The 17,998-nt window shown below is 40.9% G+C and overlaps 1 protein-coding gene across 1 annotated transcript in view; it reads right to left on the bottom strand.

Moving 5' to 3' along the window:
- The window catches only part of LOC129352825 (thyrotropin-releasing hormone-degrading ectoenzyme-like), a 146,286-nt gene that overhangs the window by 107,058 nt on the left and 21,230 nt on the right, over positions 1 to 17,998 (bottom strand). The window contains exons 3-4 of the mRNA XM_055021990.1: positions 14,123 to 14,396; positions 4,853 to 4,979 (exon numbers count right to left, since the gene is read on the bottom strand). Of these exons, the coding sequence (XP_054877965.1) occupies positions 4,853 to 4,979; positions 14,123 to 14,396 (401 nt within the window). The remainder of the gene's footprint in view (positions 1 to 4,852; positions 4,980 to 14,122; positions 14,397 to 17,998) is intronic.

Raw genomic sequence — 17,998 nt, 5'->3', positions numbered from 1 at the left:
CCTATTAAGCTGCTTGTCAACTCAGAATCACAATTCTACAGCCGTACATTCTAGAAAAGCAGAAGTGGAGCCTCCTGCGCAACCAACAAGAATGCAATAAGTGGTTTCTGTAAGTCAACAACAAAACAGAAAAACCCGTTGACCAAATGTGCTGGAGCTCAGCTTAGGTTGAACCCTGGGCCGACGTCGCGCGGCCTGCGGTCCCCTCGCTGGGCGGTGTCCAACGCCGGCTTGGAAGGCGGGCCGGCGGCGACTCTGGACGCCGCCGCCGCGGATCTCCCCAGCTGCGGTGCCCGTCTGGGACCCCGCTTTCCCGATGGGGTGTTACCGCTACCAACGATAACGGGGCAACGTGACTTAATCAGAAAATTTTTCAACGGATCATTTTCCAAAACCAATAAACGCTGAATGTTGGCATTTGTTTTTAGAAGTAGTAGAAATCCAAATGAAAAAACAAAAAAAAAAGAATCTTTGATACTTTTGTTTTCTTTTAGGGTAAAGTCTTTAGAAGTCTGGAAGTTCTGAATAAAGGATCTAAAACAGTCAGGATCAAGGCCTTTAAACACGCTGATAGTTACACAATGATTATGAAACAATTTCTCATTCAGAATCTAAACAAGCAGGCAGCTGTATCTTTAAGAACTGCGTATTAAGTTCTGGTTTCCTGCCTGTGGTCCAACAACAGGGACAGATGGAGAAATGCAGCTTTTTGTTTCTGCTCTGAAACAAGCTAATAAGCTAATAAGCTAACCTGCTCAGGTTTCACCACAGCGACGGGAGATGCTTCAAAAGTTAAGTGGAAAAATTAAAGCTCATTTCATCTGTCTGGCAAAATGATGCTAGTAATTATGGTAATGACGACAAAATATTTCTACAAGTTCATCTGTTCAACAGACAGCAGCAGCTTGTGTTGTCTGGGTTACTAATTGTGTCGTCAGTTCAGCAAAAAGCCGAGCTGCTGAAAGCTTCTGGACATTTGGAGAGAATTTGGTCAAGCAGAAAATGCTCTTTTTGGTTTTTTGGCAACCCTGTGCTAACGTGGAGAAATGCTAACAGACGTGTCATTTAAGCTGTCATGTTTGAGGCTTTTATACTAAAATCCATCATGCTAGATGCTAGTGCTAACAGCACAAATGCTAATAGCTTTAACCCCAACAGCACTAACATTAAGTGTAGTTATGCTTCAATAGTTTCAGTGCCTTTAATGCTAAAGGTCCCGATGCTAATAAGTTGATGAAGGGTCAGATTATCATAATAATTGTTAAAAATGTAATAATTTAAAACATTTACAAAAATATTTGCAATATTTTTGTAATATAAACAAAGGACAGAAATAACTGCCACAAAATCTTTAGTATAACTTTTTATGTTAAAACTGAAACAGAGAAGCATTCAGGTATTAAATCTGTTGCTACGGCTCATTAATTCATATTTACTTTTAGAGACAAAGAGATTAGTAAATGTTTTAATGCAGTTAAAAGCTTTCAACAGTTTAAATATCTAGTCCCACAGTCAGTGGGTAAAAATCTTCTGAGCTCTCCTGACCAGTTGGTGAAAAGGTTTTGACCTTTCTGTGACCTGATCTGCAGCACATCATCTCAGTTTGGTTCAACCTGTTAATGCAGCTAATATCAGAGCAAAGGTCAAGAGAGGAAAATTAAATGTCAGACCTATTCCAGGCTCGCACCAACAAACAGGAAGTCGGACTGAAAGAGAATTCCTAATGTGACGAATGAATGTGGACAAGGACAAAGTGTCTGACTTATCCAATATGGAGGCGCAGTGATCACGCCAGCTAGCTCGTCTGGGCGTGGAGATGAAACGAGGAAACGCTCCACTTTAACGCGGCTAATTGTCTCTGGCAGCAAAGGAGCGTAAAACACAAACAAACAGGAAAACAAAGCAAGACAGGAGATGTAAAGAGATGGATTCTGACTGTTTAGATTGGATTTATTAACTCCGACAGGAGAGAGGAGGACATAAACATATGTCTCACATAAGAAACGAGTTTAAAAAGCCAAACAGCTGCTGAAGGCATCTGATTAGTGTTCCCATGACAACCTAAAACCGACTCTTTGTGTTCATTAATCGTCCTTTTAAAGTTTTCCAGCAGCAGTGCTTTTATGACTCAGATGTTATTCTCATAAGAAATGCTGTTTGAATTCCTCTGAATGTGCTAAAATATCTTTCATATTAATTTACAAGTTCAGAAAACTTTGAACAATCAATCATAATTGTAAATATTATCCTTTAGATTTAAACCTGAAACATTGAATGTAAAACCATAAACAATTATTTTATCTACAAACTATTGGAAAGGATCAAAATACATATTTTTATTTTAAACGACCTGTTTCCTAAAGCAGGCTTCTCATTGGCTGAGAGGTCCAGGTGACGACTCCTTCCCTACGGACCAGTTAGAATAGTTTTAGGGTTTTTTATTATAGTTTAGTTGTAATTAGTTTCTAGAGTGTTGGCTAGTTTTTATTAGTTAAATTTTGTTTTTTTTTCTTTGTTTAGTTTGAATTAGTTACAGTTATGGTTTTAATTTTTCATGCTTTGGTTCATTTCTAGGTGCAGAATTCAATTATGTGAACATTGATTGGATGATGAAGACTCAACACAAGATACTATTTTCAAAAGATAAATTCAATTACTGTAAAACAACCAAATAACTGATTTTTTCTCACATTTCTGCTGTTGTTATTTTACAGATTAGCATAAATTTGCTGCCTGTACATTTATCAAAGTAAAATTTAGGTCATATTTAACTCTTACACCTTGCATATCTTTAATTTTTATCTTATCTTAGTTTATTTTTTGCAGAATAGATCTTATTATAATTACTAATAAACATCTAAAAAGATCAAATAGAATCTTGTTGCTCAAAGGTTGTTAAGGATTTTTTAGCTAATTGTTTAATAATTATGTTTGTAGAAAAAAATTAATGAAGCTCTTCAGCTGCCAGTGATCGTCTGATTTTATCCACAGTTTTTTACTGATATTTAATAAATGTGTAATAAAATGTGTAATCCGTCACAGAAATAAAGCAAAGTGTTTTTTTAATGCCTTGTTTCTTCGGATGATTATGAGCGGTTCCTCTGAAACAGATAAAGTGCATCACTGTGAGCTGAAAACACTTTGACCTCATTGTAGATTTTCTTCCCGTGTAGCCTTTTTATATCTATTAAAATTAATGGCCTCTATTTCTTAATGTCGACTTCAGCTGAAGGTCTTTCTTTCTTTTTTTTTAAAAGAACCAACATTGAACTGAGTCGTTTTCTTCTGGACTGTAAATGTTTAATGAGTCCAAATACAAAAAGTTAGAAATACATCTGGTGGAAGCAAAAGGCCTCAAGCCACAGAGGAAACAGGAAACCTGGTTTTTACTCAGTTTAGTTCAGATTTAGCAAAAGTAGCCGGTGGCAGGGCCGGAGCCGAAAGGGGGTCACAGGGTGCCACTGGCCCACTAATGGTCAATACTGTCTGAAATATTTCCAGATTAAATATTTCATCTGGAAACTATTTATCACTTTAATTTACATGAAAAAAGTTGTTTTAAAGCAGGTAAGTTATTCTGGGGTACGCAAAAAATAGAAATTAATATATAATGAAGCCAAAACTGTACAATAAATAAAAACTTGTTGCAATTAAGAAAAAAAAACACGTCATCTGGTTCAAATTTTGTAAGAAAAATCAATTAAGCACCGTTTGCATCCAGTTATTAGTTAATTAATCCACTACTAATTGACTAATAATAATAGTGGATTATTAATTTAACTAATGTTGAGTCGAGCAATAAAAAAATAAAATTTTCGAAACAATTTGTTTAAAAAAATTGTTTCAATCATATTGAACACACTGCAGTATATGCCAATTACTCAGAATAATGGATAAAATAAACCAATACTAACATAATTATTGATCTCCTTAAAAGTCAAGGTCATATTCCAACTATTTTTCTGTTAAAAAAAATATTAAATTACAGCATCGCCGACTAAAATAAGGCCCAACTTTAGTGCTGACTGAATAAAAACAAAACTAAGTAAAGCAGAGAGCAGAAAACAAGGTTAGAAAGGAACGATGGGGCTGCTGTTCCTCTGGATGAGAGTCACGCCTCCGAATGGAAATCACAATGACCAAAACATGAACTACGCTCCTTCAGCCCTCTGCACTGCAGAGAAAACAACGACACATCAGTTTTCAGAGTCGCTCCAATGACAGCTGTTATTTCAACCCAGACACTCGAAAAACGTATTTGGTCCAAACAGGAAAGTTTCAGCTTTACAGGAAGCAGAAATTCTGCTTTTAACGAGATAATACTTTAAATATAGTAAAGGTGCTCCTCAAATTATAAAAATAACCTCAGCAATTCAGTTCAAAACTTAAATATTCAACCTGTTGATGAAAGTTAAAATGACACTTACAAGGTTTTTAATTAGCAGAATCAAAAAATTTTTGTTTATAAGAGAGAATGAAGGGACTTGCAGATTTAAATGTAGAAAATTAAAAGACAATATAAAGAATCCCTGAAGATGATGCAGCAGCTCATTCCCAAACAACCCGGCTTCTAAAATTTAGAAGCTGTAAGTTTTTTTCAAAGATTTTTATACAAATAAATTAAGTTAGGAGGAGCTAGAAATCCACTGATAAACCTCTGAAGCTGAAGAAAACATCAACAGACTGTCTGACCTTTGACACAGAGGGCCAAAGGTCAACTTCCCAAACCGAATCAGAGATAACAGAACTCTAGCAGAATGAAGACAACCTGAACAGAAACATGAACATCTCCTGAACTGGACACAAAGTTCACAGCTGAGCAGAACCAGATCCGGGACATCCGCAGCCTTACCTAGCTTCGGCAGGGAGTACTGCACTTTGAAGTAATCCTCATAAAATCCCAGCAGCCTCTTGGTGATGTGCAGAGCGTAGTCGCCGGCGCCGCTGGACACGGCGTCCGGCCGGGCGTACAGACGGATCTGAGGACGGACAGAGACGAGTTGGATCAATCGTTTCAATAAACGATAACATTGTGAGAACATTCTGATGAACATTTAGTCCTGGAACAAAAATATCAATACCAATATCTGTATCGGTTCATGTAGATCAAGTATCGTGACAGAGGGCAGATCTATTCAGTCTAATTCTATGCTTCATTATTTATTTTACATTTAGAATTACTAACTGCACTTTCGGGGCCATTTGAAAGAAGATTTGTTAGTTTATTTTTACAGGCAGTCAGCATATTGTTTCTGTCAGTTTTATTTATTTTATTTTGGTTTTTCCACTCTGATTGAATGTTTATGTTGAAATTCTAGCTTTTTAACTTGTAGCTAATTGAAACCCAGCAAACGTTCTCCAAACTCCCAAACTGCATTTTCTTGAAATGTTTCAGATCCAAGGGAAACGCTGAATTTTCAGCAAATAATCTGGGAATCTTTCCCAGATTATTTGGGAATCCTTCCCAGATTATGTGATGGATTCCCATAATCTGCTCCAGAGTGGATCCCAGAACTGAGCTGGTCTGATTGTTTTTCAGTTAATCAGTTCGACTGAAGGCCGTCAGTTTCAGTCTGGTCTGTATTCTGATCACAGCGTCCGATGATTCCCTCTCTCACGCACCGAAGGCGTGTTCCAGCATGTTTATTAGCAGGCGAGCCAGACGGCTTCCTGTCGGCTCTGCGCACGCACGCACAGAAACAGAAATTAAATTAAAGGGCCGGTCTAGACGCTCTGAATACGGCGGGACGAGATGGATCAAACCCTGACACAAAAGGGCCATTCCTCTGGATTCATGCTGGGAGAAATCGATCCGGCGCTTTTATGACCACTCTCCAAGTGTCTGTGTGGAGGCGCTAAGGGTCAGAGAACATGATGTAACCAATGCAGAGTTTATGCTAACAGTAAAACTCTCTCTGGCTGCTTCACGGCTTAAATACTAATTCAGCACAAAGCGTCTGCAGGAAGGAGCAGAATGAGCTTTTATTGTGAGTTTTGTCTCCAGACTTTACTTGCAGATCAGGTGAGACAGTCATGATTTTACTGAAAACATGTTTGCTGCGTCTTAGATTGAATTATTTTATGGGAAATTTGCCCGTCAGGTTTTTCTGCAGCCTGTGACGGATTCTGGTTCTGAAATGGATTCAGAACCTTTTTACAGAGTCAAACTCAGCACATTTTTACTGCACTATCCTCCAAAAACTCCTTCATTTTGGGAAAATCACAGATTTGGTCTGAATTTATGTTTTGTCGTCCAATCAGGGGAGAGATGAGAAGCTTCTAATGTACTTTTGCAACATGCATTGGCAGGTTTTAGTGGGAAATCTGCTCCATCTCGACTGGAACGAGGCCTGAAGATGTTTGAGGCAAATTGTCGACAACAGTCCACAAGCATTAGATGATGTTTCAATGCATTTGCTTTGGATTTTATTTCAGTGCATGAGATTAAAATTTCAAATTTAAATTTCAAAGATGTTTTTCTGTTTAAATCTAGCGGTCCTGGTTTTTTTTAAACAATGAAATATCTTCCTCCACTTAACTTTTCACTACTTTTGTTGATAAATCCCAAAATATCCAAATGAAAATAACATAAAATATGAACGGCACCTGAATCTCTGGTTATACAGTTGCCATATTTTCACTCATGACTCACAGATTTGCTGAATATTTTAGGTTTTTATTGAAAGAATAAACATGAAGCAGAGAGGTGCAACAGAACCAGAGTCCCGGCCCGGTTGGATCCAGCTCTGTAGTGATTGTTGAATAAAAATGCAGCTCGCGTCTCCTCATCCGGCTGCAGCCAGCTGACTGCATATCGGCTCAGAGTGAGAGGATTTATTGAAATGTGTGCCGGCCGCCGGGGAGCCGCTGAATTCAGACGAGTCTCCTGAGGATTCCTTAAACGCCTGCGGTCGTGTTCTTCCCGCTGAGATCCAGAATGCCTCGCATTTTCCAGCAGGCTTCAGAGTTTTGCTCCCTTCAGGCTGAAGTTAGCTGAAACCGAGGCAGCGGTGGAGACAGGCAGCCGCTACTGCGTGGATTTCCCCCAGAGACAAAAACACGTGGCTCAGCTGGAGCTGAAACTTTAAATTACCTCCAGGTGAGAAGCAGGAAATCCATCAGCTGTGAGGAGGAGCTTCCCGACTGAAACATGGCGTCCAGAAAACAACTAAAAACTTTTAAATTCAGGTATCTAAAATGAAGGCCTTGTGTGTTTTACAGAGCAATCAGTGTTGGCTTCAGGTGTTATAAAATGTTTGTATCATATATGACTGTAGAAGAACTGTTAAGTATTTTAACACGTTGAAATTGAGCCTCTGTCTCTTTAAAAACTCCTGCTCTTTCGAAGCTCCGCCTCCAGGATGTCATCACAACATGGCTTCTCTATTTAACAAGGTTTTTATCCCTGAGCAGCAGCTCCCAGCTGTTTGCTAATTGCTGTTGGCTAGTCTGGCGGAGCTGAGGGGGAGGAGCTACAACTGGAAGGCGGGGCTAGGTCCACCCAGGCATTTGCACAACAATATAGTTGCCATGGAGATTAACGAATTTGTTAAAATTGCATTAAAATGTAAGTAAAACTCCAGGTTTTATTTTTGATGAGGGAAAAACATCAAATCTGGTTCCGGCTTCACAGCTGCAGTCGGGTTTCACTGGCTCAGGATTCTCTCCTCCAATCAGACGGCGGATCCAGCCTCTCTCTCTCTCCTCTCCTTGTTATCTCTTCGCTCGTCCGTGACGTCCCTGCCGGCCGTGGCGCTCCGTCTGTTGCCCTTGGATGATGGATGGGGTGATGGACGCTTGGTTGCCACGGTAATTTGATGGATGGTTTAACAACCGGTAGCGACGCTGACGGCGCCTCGGCCGGTTCTGGTCCTTGACTCCGGGATCAACGGGCCTCAGACGGCCAACGGAAGCAGCGCCGACCCGGCACCGCCGCGCCACAGATCGGTCCAATCAGACGACACGACAGCGGGCGGGCGCCGCCACAAGGGTCACGACCCCAGGAAGACAAATCAAGACGAAACATCTGCGACGAAACATCTGCGTCCACTTCAGAGGGAGCAGAACCAGAAAAGTTCTGTCTGGTTTCAGTCTAACAGACAAAACTGACGTTTCATCAAGACTTCAATTCTTTTTGTATTGCAGACAGAGGAAGGCGGTTACTTTAGTAATTAATCGGATGTTTGTAAAAACTTGTTTTACTTTAGGAATAAAGTCAAAGATGCAAACAAACAATTCAATTTCATTTTTAAGATAATAAAATGTAACAGCAGCATTCCTTTACTGAGCGTTTCTTCGTTTATAGTCACTGCGGAGAAAAAATATTTTGAACATCAGAAAAGTTCAGTTCAATTTCTCATTTCAATTAGGCTGATCTGGTGATTACCTTTCAGATTAACTGATTAATAATTGACAGAAAAATCTGACAATGTTTACTGATTACAAGGTTAAGAGATCCAAAGTAAATCATTAATACAAAGCGCTGCTGTTCAATTAATGCTAGTTATTGTGATAATGTCGGGTTTTTTCATACTTTTAAGGTTTGAACATGAAAGTTTTCAAACTCTGGATCATTAAAAAATTTTATTGTCATTAAATCTCCTTAATCTCTGATGAAAGTAACAGAAGCAGCAGTTTTATACTAAATACTGACCTTACCTGCAGTTTATGATCTGTCGGCGCATTAATCTGACCTTTATTGTCATTACTGGATGTTAATGTGACATTTTCTGTCATCATTGGATTTTATGGGAACTCAGGGGAATAAATCAATAAAGAGGAGGATATTTATTAATTTACAGATTAATAAGTCCTCATGGTTTTCTTAAAATAAAACCGAAAATCAATAAATCATAGACACTAGAAGGAACTTAACACTTTTAAACAGAAAGAAAACCTGCATGTCCAGAGGGACTCTTTATATGAAATATAAAAGTCATAATTTGATTATGATACACGTCTTCCACAGAATCAAACCTCCTTTAAGAAACAGCCTGACTTTATATCTCAAACTATGATGACTTCCTGTTGGGCTTTTATTTTGTAATTCATGGCAGAAATGGGCTTCCATACGAAACAGAGAAAGACGAAGTTAAAATATTACTGCAGCTGCTACACCGAGTCAGATGGATGAGATTCAGATCAGATTATTTTTAAAAAAGCAGCCAAGAGCCCTTTGGTGACACTGGAATGGCCTAGTCAAAGTCTTGATGTGAAACCGGCTGAGAATCTGATGTTCTCCATCCAGTCTGACTGACCTTTGGCTTTTCTCAAAAACTCAAAATCCAAAACTCAGAGGGATTCAAAACACGGCACAAATCTAGTTTTATTTGTAAAACTCTTCAAATGATTCATAATTATTTAATATTAATTAAATATTTCTAATTAAATTAAATGTCTGCATTACGTTGACAGATCCCATAAAACCCGACATATCAGTGCTGCAGGTTTCAGGTATTTTCCAGCTAAATGCCAACATGATCCACGGCGTTTCCTGTCTGAACCTGGACAACGTTCACCTGTAGCTGTTAAATGTTGAAATGTTGCACCTGATAAAAACTCAGCCGGTTGATGGGAATAATGAGCTAAAAGCTAAAGACGGGTTTAGTGAAGCACGGCCAGCGCAGCGGGTCATTCCTCCGTTTGTTCGGATTCTCTAATCCTCGCTGAAGGAGAAGCTTCTCATTACAGGAACAGGGATTCTCACTGAGACGCATCACAATAAAGGAAGCAGACAAGCAGCTGTTTATGAGGGGAGAACAATGGAGAGCTGATTATGAAAGCTGGAAGAGTCCCAGGATGAGTCGCTGCGTCGCAGACGGAAACGACTCCTGTTGCTGCCTGATGAACTTTTATTCTCACCATAAAGACGTTATTACCAGCCTACATCTGCTGAGAGCCCCAACATCGTTTTCTGTCTCGTTAGCTTGTTTGCACAACGGTTCAGGTGTGTAGAGTAGCTTCAGTCACTTCACAGGAGATCCGGTTTAACCTTTGACCTCAAAGTTCAAATTACTGAACCGATGCTCTGCAGACACTTTTTAGTAGCAATAAAAAGACAAACTGCACCGGATTCAGACTATAAATCAATACTTGATAGACATGATCAATATCAATAGATGTTACATCAGATTGAATATTTAATATTCAACACATAGAATATTCATTGAACTGCACAGCATTCTGGGAAATGTAAGTGAAAGGGTTTAGCTGCTCAACTCTCTTAGCTAATTGATTGATTGATTGATTGATTGATTGATTGATTGATTGATTAATTGATTTATTGCTTTGAGTCCCTCAGACCCGTAGTAAAACCAGACTGAGTTCCTGAGTGCGGCGCGCCGACTGCAGCGTTTATTAACGCCGGACAGAAGGAGAAAGCGTTTGTGACAGACGGAGCCGTTTGATTGGTCAGGATAGGGACGGTTGACGTTTTATTTGCCCTCCTCTCAGAGCGTCGCAGGAAGAAGAGGAGGAAGAGGAGGCATGGCAGGATTAACGTTCCTGTCGGAGGAAGCTGCTCTGCAAACAGACAGCAGCGTCCCGGCTGCCTCCGGGCCAAACAGCGATCTTAATACGAGACACACAGAGCCCATCCAGCAGATGTTTGTAGACACAACAATCTGCATCTGCGGCTTTCTGGATGATTTTCGGCTCCTGACAAAATGAACACATCCTGGGTTTTGAAATGGAGCCCAGCTTCCTGTTAATCTCCCATCAGGCCTTGCGTGTCTGCACAGATTATCACAGGCAAACAGCAGGAAGAGGCTGAGAGAATCCGTTCTTTCAACACTCTGCTGGAAAATTGGGGCTTTTTGATGGTTTTGACTGGAGAACCATTGGATGTGTTCACAGTTCTCTGTGTGAAGAATGAGATCTGATGTACTGCTCAACATCGAGCCGAAAGGTTCCCACTGCTGCAGCGTTTAAATGTGTCCATCGGGTCTTTCTAAATGATCTGATATTCCAGAACTCTGTTCAGATGAAGGTTTTTACCATTTATATGTTGTTTCTTCCAGTTAGGAAGAGGAAGTCATGAGAAATAAATGTTTAAAAGAAGATGTTTGAAAATCTAACTGCTGGAACCCCATCTGGGGATTTAAGAGCTTTCACAGCTCATTGTAACGAACGCAAAACTTTGTCAATATTCCAATAATAGAACAATTTTGCAATCTTGTATAAATGATTTAAAATGAATTAATTAGTGTATTTGCATCTTTTAATACTCAAACTAACGGTCAGGTGTTGCTACGTCTGTGGACGAAACATTAAATGTGTCATTTCCACTCATTCAGCTCAGACACAAAGAAAGAAATGCAGCTAATTATTGCTGCAGAGGGATTCCTGTTTTCATCTAGAAAACAATTGAAATGTCTCCAGACGAGGCACTTTCTGAACAGAAAAACATTATGCTCACAAACAACACAGCAGTGGAATGTCCTGTGTTGTGTTGTTGTTCCGGATTCCAACATCCAAGGCTTTTCAGCCCAAAAGTTTTAAATAACAGAGACTGTGTTTACTGTAGATGTGAAAAAAATATAAGAAATCAGCCAATCATCCTGCGGATCGACACACAGGAGAAAGGATCTTTGGAGGAAAGTCGTTGTTCTAAATGATAAAAAAAGTTTTTTCCCATTTTTCACATCATCATCATCATCATCATCTGTCCGGTTTCCACAAGACTAACAGTTTTAATAAGTAAATAAATCAATCAGCCTGTGAGCGATTCTGGCTGATATTTTCTCTTCACACGGCTCCAGTTTTCAGGTTGTGTGTTGGATTTTTCCGGGCTGACTGGATTGTGTTTCAGAATTCCCTGGAGTGTCTTTCAGGTCGCGGTTTTTCGTTTCGGCCTCACCGTTATGGAGCCGTTACCGACTGAACGGAGGGATGTTTTTTTTTTTCTCTCTCAAGTGGAAAATAAAATAATAGAAAAAAAAAAAACAGCCTCAGGTTTAAAAGGGGTAAAAAGCGAAAATGGGAAGGGAAGCTAGCGATGCGCTGAACAAACTCCCAGAGGATGTTTGGGTGTCATCAGAGGCGTGTTGGGCCCGCAGCGCAGCTGGACACCGCAGGAACAAAGAGGCTGGAGTTTGTGGATGCTCTGCCCTCAACCTGCAGGTCTCCACTGGAAACACGGAGGCTGTTTGGGAAGCATGTTTTCCCGTCAGGCGACTTTTCCACAGTTTGGTATAAAAATAGAAAAAGGGCAAAAATAAAGATGGATCTGTTGGCGTTTTCCTCCGTCTCAGAGCGCTGGAGGCTGCTGATGGTTATAAACGACCCAGATATGAGGCGCCATTAAAGCCCAATTCCTCCTAAATTATAATTCTGTAACAAGGAGACAAAGGCTGCGCGTGTCGGAGCCTCGTCCTTGAGTTGCTGGCAGACGAGATGGATGAGCTGTAATTACACTGATAGAGATGATGGGGGCGAACAAGGTCGCGCCGCTTTGTGTCCTTGTGTTGGGAGTCCGACGCGTCGACACGCATGTTTGAGTTGGAAGCGTTATGTTTGGAAACGGATGAGGAGAAAATCAGAACGATTTGACTTTCAAATCAGAATCACATGAGAGGCGATAAAACCAGAAACAAAAACAAACCGAGACCAAAGTTCAGCTTATCTGGGATCCCATCTAAAGCTGCTCCCGTCATTATTTACCTGAAATATTCCAAGAGTTGATGGGAATTTTCTGCAGCTTTATTTCTGAGCTGACTGTTGCTTTGTCTGTTGATTTAATACAAAATCCTTTATCAGCTCAAACAGGTGACTTAAAGTTTCTCTGCAAAAACATTTTTGTCTGGTTTCAAGTGAAAATTTCTCACTTCAGATACGATAAAACTAAGTAACTTTTCAACAAGATATGGGAGCCTGTTTTCAGTAAATAATTCATTAACATTGCTGAAAAGTGCAGGTTTCATTGGCAAATTATCTCATTTTCAACATGAGAAAAACTTCTTGTTCCAAGACAGACAGAGATTCATCCGCCTGGTTTATTCCTGCGGCTCCCAGATGGACGTTAATCCAGCGTTTTTAAAATTCTGCTCTGCATTCACCTAACGAAGAAAACGAAGAAATCCATGCTGGTCACCTTTACAATAACAACAGAAGTAAAAGTGGATGGGAGTCCCAGCAGCCTAATGAAGCCCGAGCAGCAGCGAGGCAGAAAGCTCCTTATCAGGAGATTATCGCCGGTTCACATCTTAATTACCGTCTTCACCCTCAGATAACGAGCAGCTGCTGATTTTATTGGATCATCTGCAGACAATCCTCTGATACCTGCAGGTTCAGCTCCGCAGACTGCAGGTGAAGGAGCTGCAGCTTCGGCAAACCGACGTCTCATTTCATCCCAACGGACCAGCAGCATCAGCCAGCATCAAACCAGCTCTCAGAAATACTCACACCGCTTAAACGTTTCCAGATTTCATCATTTTACAACAGAAGTTCAGCTGGTGGACAGAACTTCCTCATTATCAGTGAACGCAGCACATGGAAGAGCTAATGAGTTACTTGGCCACACCCCCAGCTATATTGGCTCCGCCCACCTTAACCTTTCTCACTCTGAAGTTTATTTTAAGTTGCTGTTATGCTGTTGACGTATCAACAGTCAGAACTGATCAGCTCAAATGGACAAGATTGGAGGTTTTTCTTTTTTAAACATGAAAAATATTCAGTCAAAACAAGCTGTAAAAGAAACAGTAGAGATGATTAAAAATGATTTTCTCCATAAACACTCAGAGGTCGGCGTTATTTAAATTCAATCCCAGAGATCCAACATCTAAAAGCTTTAAAGAGCTGAATCTGCACCGTCACTCATTCATCCTCGCTTGTTTTCTTCAGCCGGCTGCTGATATAAAGCCATTATTCCCCCAATCACAGCTTAATTATGTCAATTATTGTGTGATGGTAATGACTGCAGCTCTTATCTCCTGTTTCAACCCAGAGATGAGGGCTGATGGATGTGAGAGAAAACAGGCTGCATTCGTTCTTACTCCGGTTCCATCAGACATTTTTTCACTTCCAACAAACAAACAAACAAACAAACAAACAAACAAACAAACAGACGAACGAACGAACGAAGGAACGAACGAAGGAACGAACGGCGTTCCCAGAGGAGACTCACCGCCACGCCGCCGCTGGTCTGCGTCTCCCTGTAGGTGAAGTTGCAGACGGCCCAGGCCAGGTAGTAGGTGGACATGCGGGGCGTCCGGGCGAAGCGGCTGGTCAGCCAGCCGTCCTCGTCCGGCCAGCTGCTGTCCACCGGCATGTTGGACAGAGACGTGTACTGCGGGTCGTGGCGGAGGCTCAGGGAGAAGGTGGCCTTGTAGACGGGCTCGTCGAAGCAGGGGAAGGCCTTCCGGGCGTGGATCGGGCTGAACTGGGTCACTGCCAGGTACCTGGACAGGGAGACAAAACATCAGCACCAGAAGGTCCAACTCATCCTGGACACAAACGGTTCTGCTCCTCATCGTCTCTCCAGAATCTACAGATTCTGTAGAAGTGAGCGGTTCTGATCCAAAAAACCCTCCGGTTGGTTCCACCGCTCTGGACTTTGTTAACGTGAGCAACAGTAAAAACATTTTCCTGGAATTCTGATGAGAAAAATTCATCAACAGAACCCACAGAGCTGTGAAGTCAGCAACTCAACCCGGCATTTCTTTAATAAAACTCAGACCTTTACAGAACTTCTCACTCCGTCGCCAGATTTCACCTTTATGCCTCATTTTATCTCTCCTGCTTTCATTCAATCGCCTCTCTGACCTCCCTCTGCTGGAGACGGAGGTCTGTGTCAATATGGCCGCCGCCGGCCGGGTCCAGCAGCAATCATCTCCACCGTAAAAACGCTTCGCCTTTTTCCACCAAACACAGAGAAACAGAGAGCTGCTCCTCCATCTGCTGAGCTGGTGGAACAAAAGATCAGCAAAACCTTCAGCAAACCACAAACTGACTGACTGCATCACATCTACATCCAAAAAGGTTTCATTTCTGTCAACCGCGACTTTTGACCCCAGCAGGAAGAAACAACAGCTCATCGAAAACCTGAGCAACAAAACTGTCAGAACGTCTCAAAATGTTTCCAGGACCAACTAACAGAAAACGGGATCAACTGCTGAAGCTCTCAGCACATTCTCCTGCTATTTACTGTTATTTTGACTTTATGCTTTCAAAAAGTGCCTTCACTGTAAAACTCTTACCAAGCACTAAAGTGTCTAAACATTTAGATAAAGCCATTTAGCTTTGTCTAAATGGCTTTGTCTTGTTCAGACAAAACTGCTTTGTCTTATTTTAAATAAGACAAAAATAAACAAAGTTTGTTTTAGGTCAATAATACTTTAATGTTGATTAAAATTAGTTTTATCAACTGAAAAGAAAAGAATACACCCAAAAGCTGTCATCATTTTATTACTGTCAAGGTTTATTCTCTTAACTGTTTAATCGAAAATAAAAACCAAAATGATAAAATAATAACTAGATATTGAAGGTAAAAGTTGCCTTGAACAAAATCAGACAACATCTCACATTTTTAACAAAGTAATTCTACGTCCATCAGTAAAAAATAAATTCAGCTCACCAAAATGTTTGTCTTTAATAAACTTGTGTTTCGGTTCATTAGCTGATTAATCTTAAATTGTGAGTGATCCAGTTTAAACCGGAGCAGAACCAAAGCGTCGTCCTCACTCTCTGCTGCTGCAGCTCAAATAAATCTGAGCCGCAGCTGAAATCAAATACAGCCTGGAATTAACCAATCAAAGGTGTTTTATTGCTTAATTAGGTTTCCTCATGCTGGATTAGGTCCTTTTCACGAATGAATGTGACGGCAGAGCCTGAATGAGAATAAACCAGGTGACCAGCAGCTCAGTGGGACGCGCCGTGTTGGAGATGCATCGTGTGCATGACCTCTGCATGACCTCTGCAGCGCAGCAGCAGCCCAACCTGACAGGCCCACTGTGGAGCTGCTGTGTGACATTTACAGCGAAGCATCCAGGAAGCAAAGATGGAGATTAAATAAACTCTGCAGCAACATTTCACAGCAGAATGGCAACAAAACGCTGCAGAAGTTACAATATTTTAACTCTAATGTGACAGAAAGTTATAATACCAGACGTGGAGAGAAAAGTAAGATCAGCTAGAAATAAGAAATAAATCCATTAATCACGTGTTAAAATAAATTAAACTCAATAATTTATTGTTTCTCTTTTCTAGGTGATAAAAGTCTCAGTCTGGTGTTTTGGGTTCATCTCTCTCCTCTTTTGAACAACATAATTCATTTAATATATTGTTTTATTTTGGTATTTAAAATGCCTTCCAGTTCCAGTAAAAAATGTTAGAATTTAAAGTTTATTGATCTGTGACGATGTGTTCTTCCATTAATTTGCCATTATGTTATATTGTTTGACCTTGCGACAGTTTACCGTCCAGCTGGATGTTGGGAGGATTCAACGATTCGCTTGTTGCTCATCAGACGTTTCCCTTCGAGGGTCGGACTTCACGATGGACGACACTTGGCCTGAAACGATTCCTCGAGGAAAATGTATCTGCCTGACGCTTCGTGAAATGATGATATTATTTAGCGCATCGTGTTCGGGCCGGGTCATTGCTTGTTGGGCCTGGTGGCGGTTCAGAGCGCTGCAGGTGTATTTATAGACTGAACACAGCATCAGATGATTAACGTACGTGAAGCTTTACAGGATGATGTGTAACATTTATTACACATCATCCTGGTCTCAATAAATGGTGGCGGAGCTCGTAGCTGGAAGACGAGTTTCTGTGTGACGAACAAAGGTGTCAAATCCTGTCGCTAACTGAAGATGAACAAAAAGCTTGCATGCAGCTAGAAATAAGCTGCATGCAGCGGCTGAAGCTGTAATCCACTGCTGGATGAGTTGATGTGGATCAATACTGACCTCTCCACTCTGCTGCGCGGCTGTCAGAGAGCAATCAACCCAACATGGCCGCCAGCTGAGGCTGCTTCTCACCACTAACTGTCCTTGAGTGTCTCTGCAGGACGGTTCTCCACAGTCCCACTGGAGAACTCCGTCTGAGTGGAAACCCACTCTGCAGATTCATTTACAACTCGGGAATATCCAACTATTAAAAGTTGAAACACAAGCAGGACATTTGATTTCTGGAGGTGATTTGTTTAGGACATGGAGGAACAGGGATGTTTGTTTGTTTGGCAGAATTCAGTTGAGTTCATTTAAACGGGTTTTAAGGTCCAAACTGATGATGGAAGTTTCCTCTACTGTAAATCTACGGTCATCAGTTTGGTTACAGGGATTTAAATAAAGGTTAATAAAATAAATTCAAAAATACTTTATCCCAAAAGGACATGAAATATTATAATTCATATCTGGTATCGTCAGTTCGTTGTTAGCTAGCGCTGCTAACCAGCCTCCTTTGCTTTTGCCGCTGCTCTGTTGGAGTAGGGGATGAGTCATGATTATGGATGGAAGAGATGGACCGTCTTCCTCCTTCTCAACTCCTTGGGGTCAAAGGTCAGGTATTATTTTGGACTTTTGAGATGCTAATTAGCTGCTCCAAGCTAGAAAGATAATACCTTGTGGCCATGGATACCCATCCTAGCCAGTTCTCGGTCCTCCAGCAGTTTGATGATGTTGAGTGTCATGACTCACCATATTTACTGTGTTTGTTCATTTCTGATTTGAGAGTTTGCTCCAGTTTTTTCAGAAAGTTTTTTATTTTGTGGTGTTGAAGCAGAAACTCCTTGAAAAATCAGCAACTGTAAGTGTTCACCTTCACATCCTCCTCCAAGCCTTTATGTTCTCCAGGAGGAGTCAAGTAGCAACAATCCAGCTGAAGTGCACTTATGGTAAATATTTCCCTGTAGGAGAAAATGGCTGCTATTACTGCAGCTTTAAAGTGCAGCTCACGATGAAGAGCGCGGCGATACGGAGCCACATTCTGCCATTCCAACGACCGAACCCAGGAGATCCGGCTTCAAGAAGCAGATGAGCGACTCACCAGCTTTCTGTGCTTT

Source organism: Poeciliopsis prolifica, unplaced genomic scaffold, assembly GCF_027474105.1.
Source record: "Poeciliopsis prolifica strain line A6 unplaced genomic scaffold, Auburn_PproV2 SCAFFOLD081, whole genome shotgun sequence".
Lineage (NCBI taxonomy): Eukaryota > Metazoa > Chordata > Actinopteri > Cyprinodontiformes > Poeciliidae > Poeciliopsis > Poeciliopsis prolifica.
Note: the sequence above shows the minus strand (reverse complement) of the source record. Positions and strands in the feature narration are given on the sequence as shown.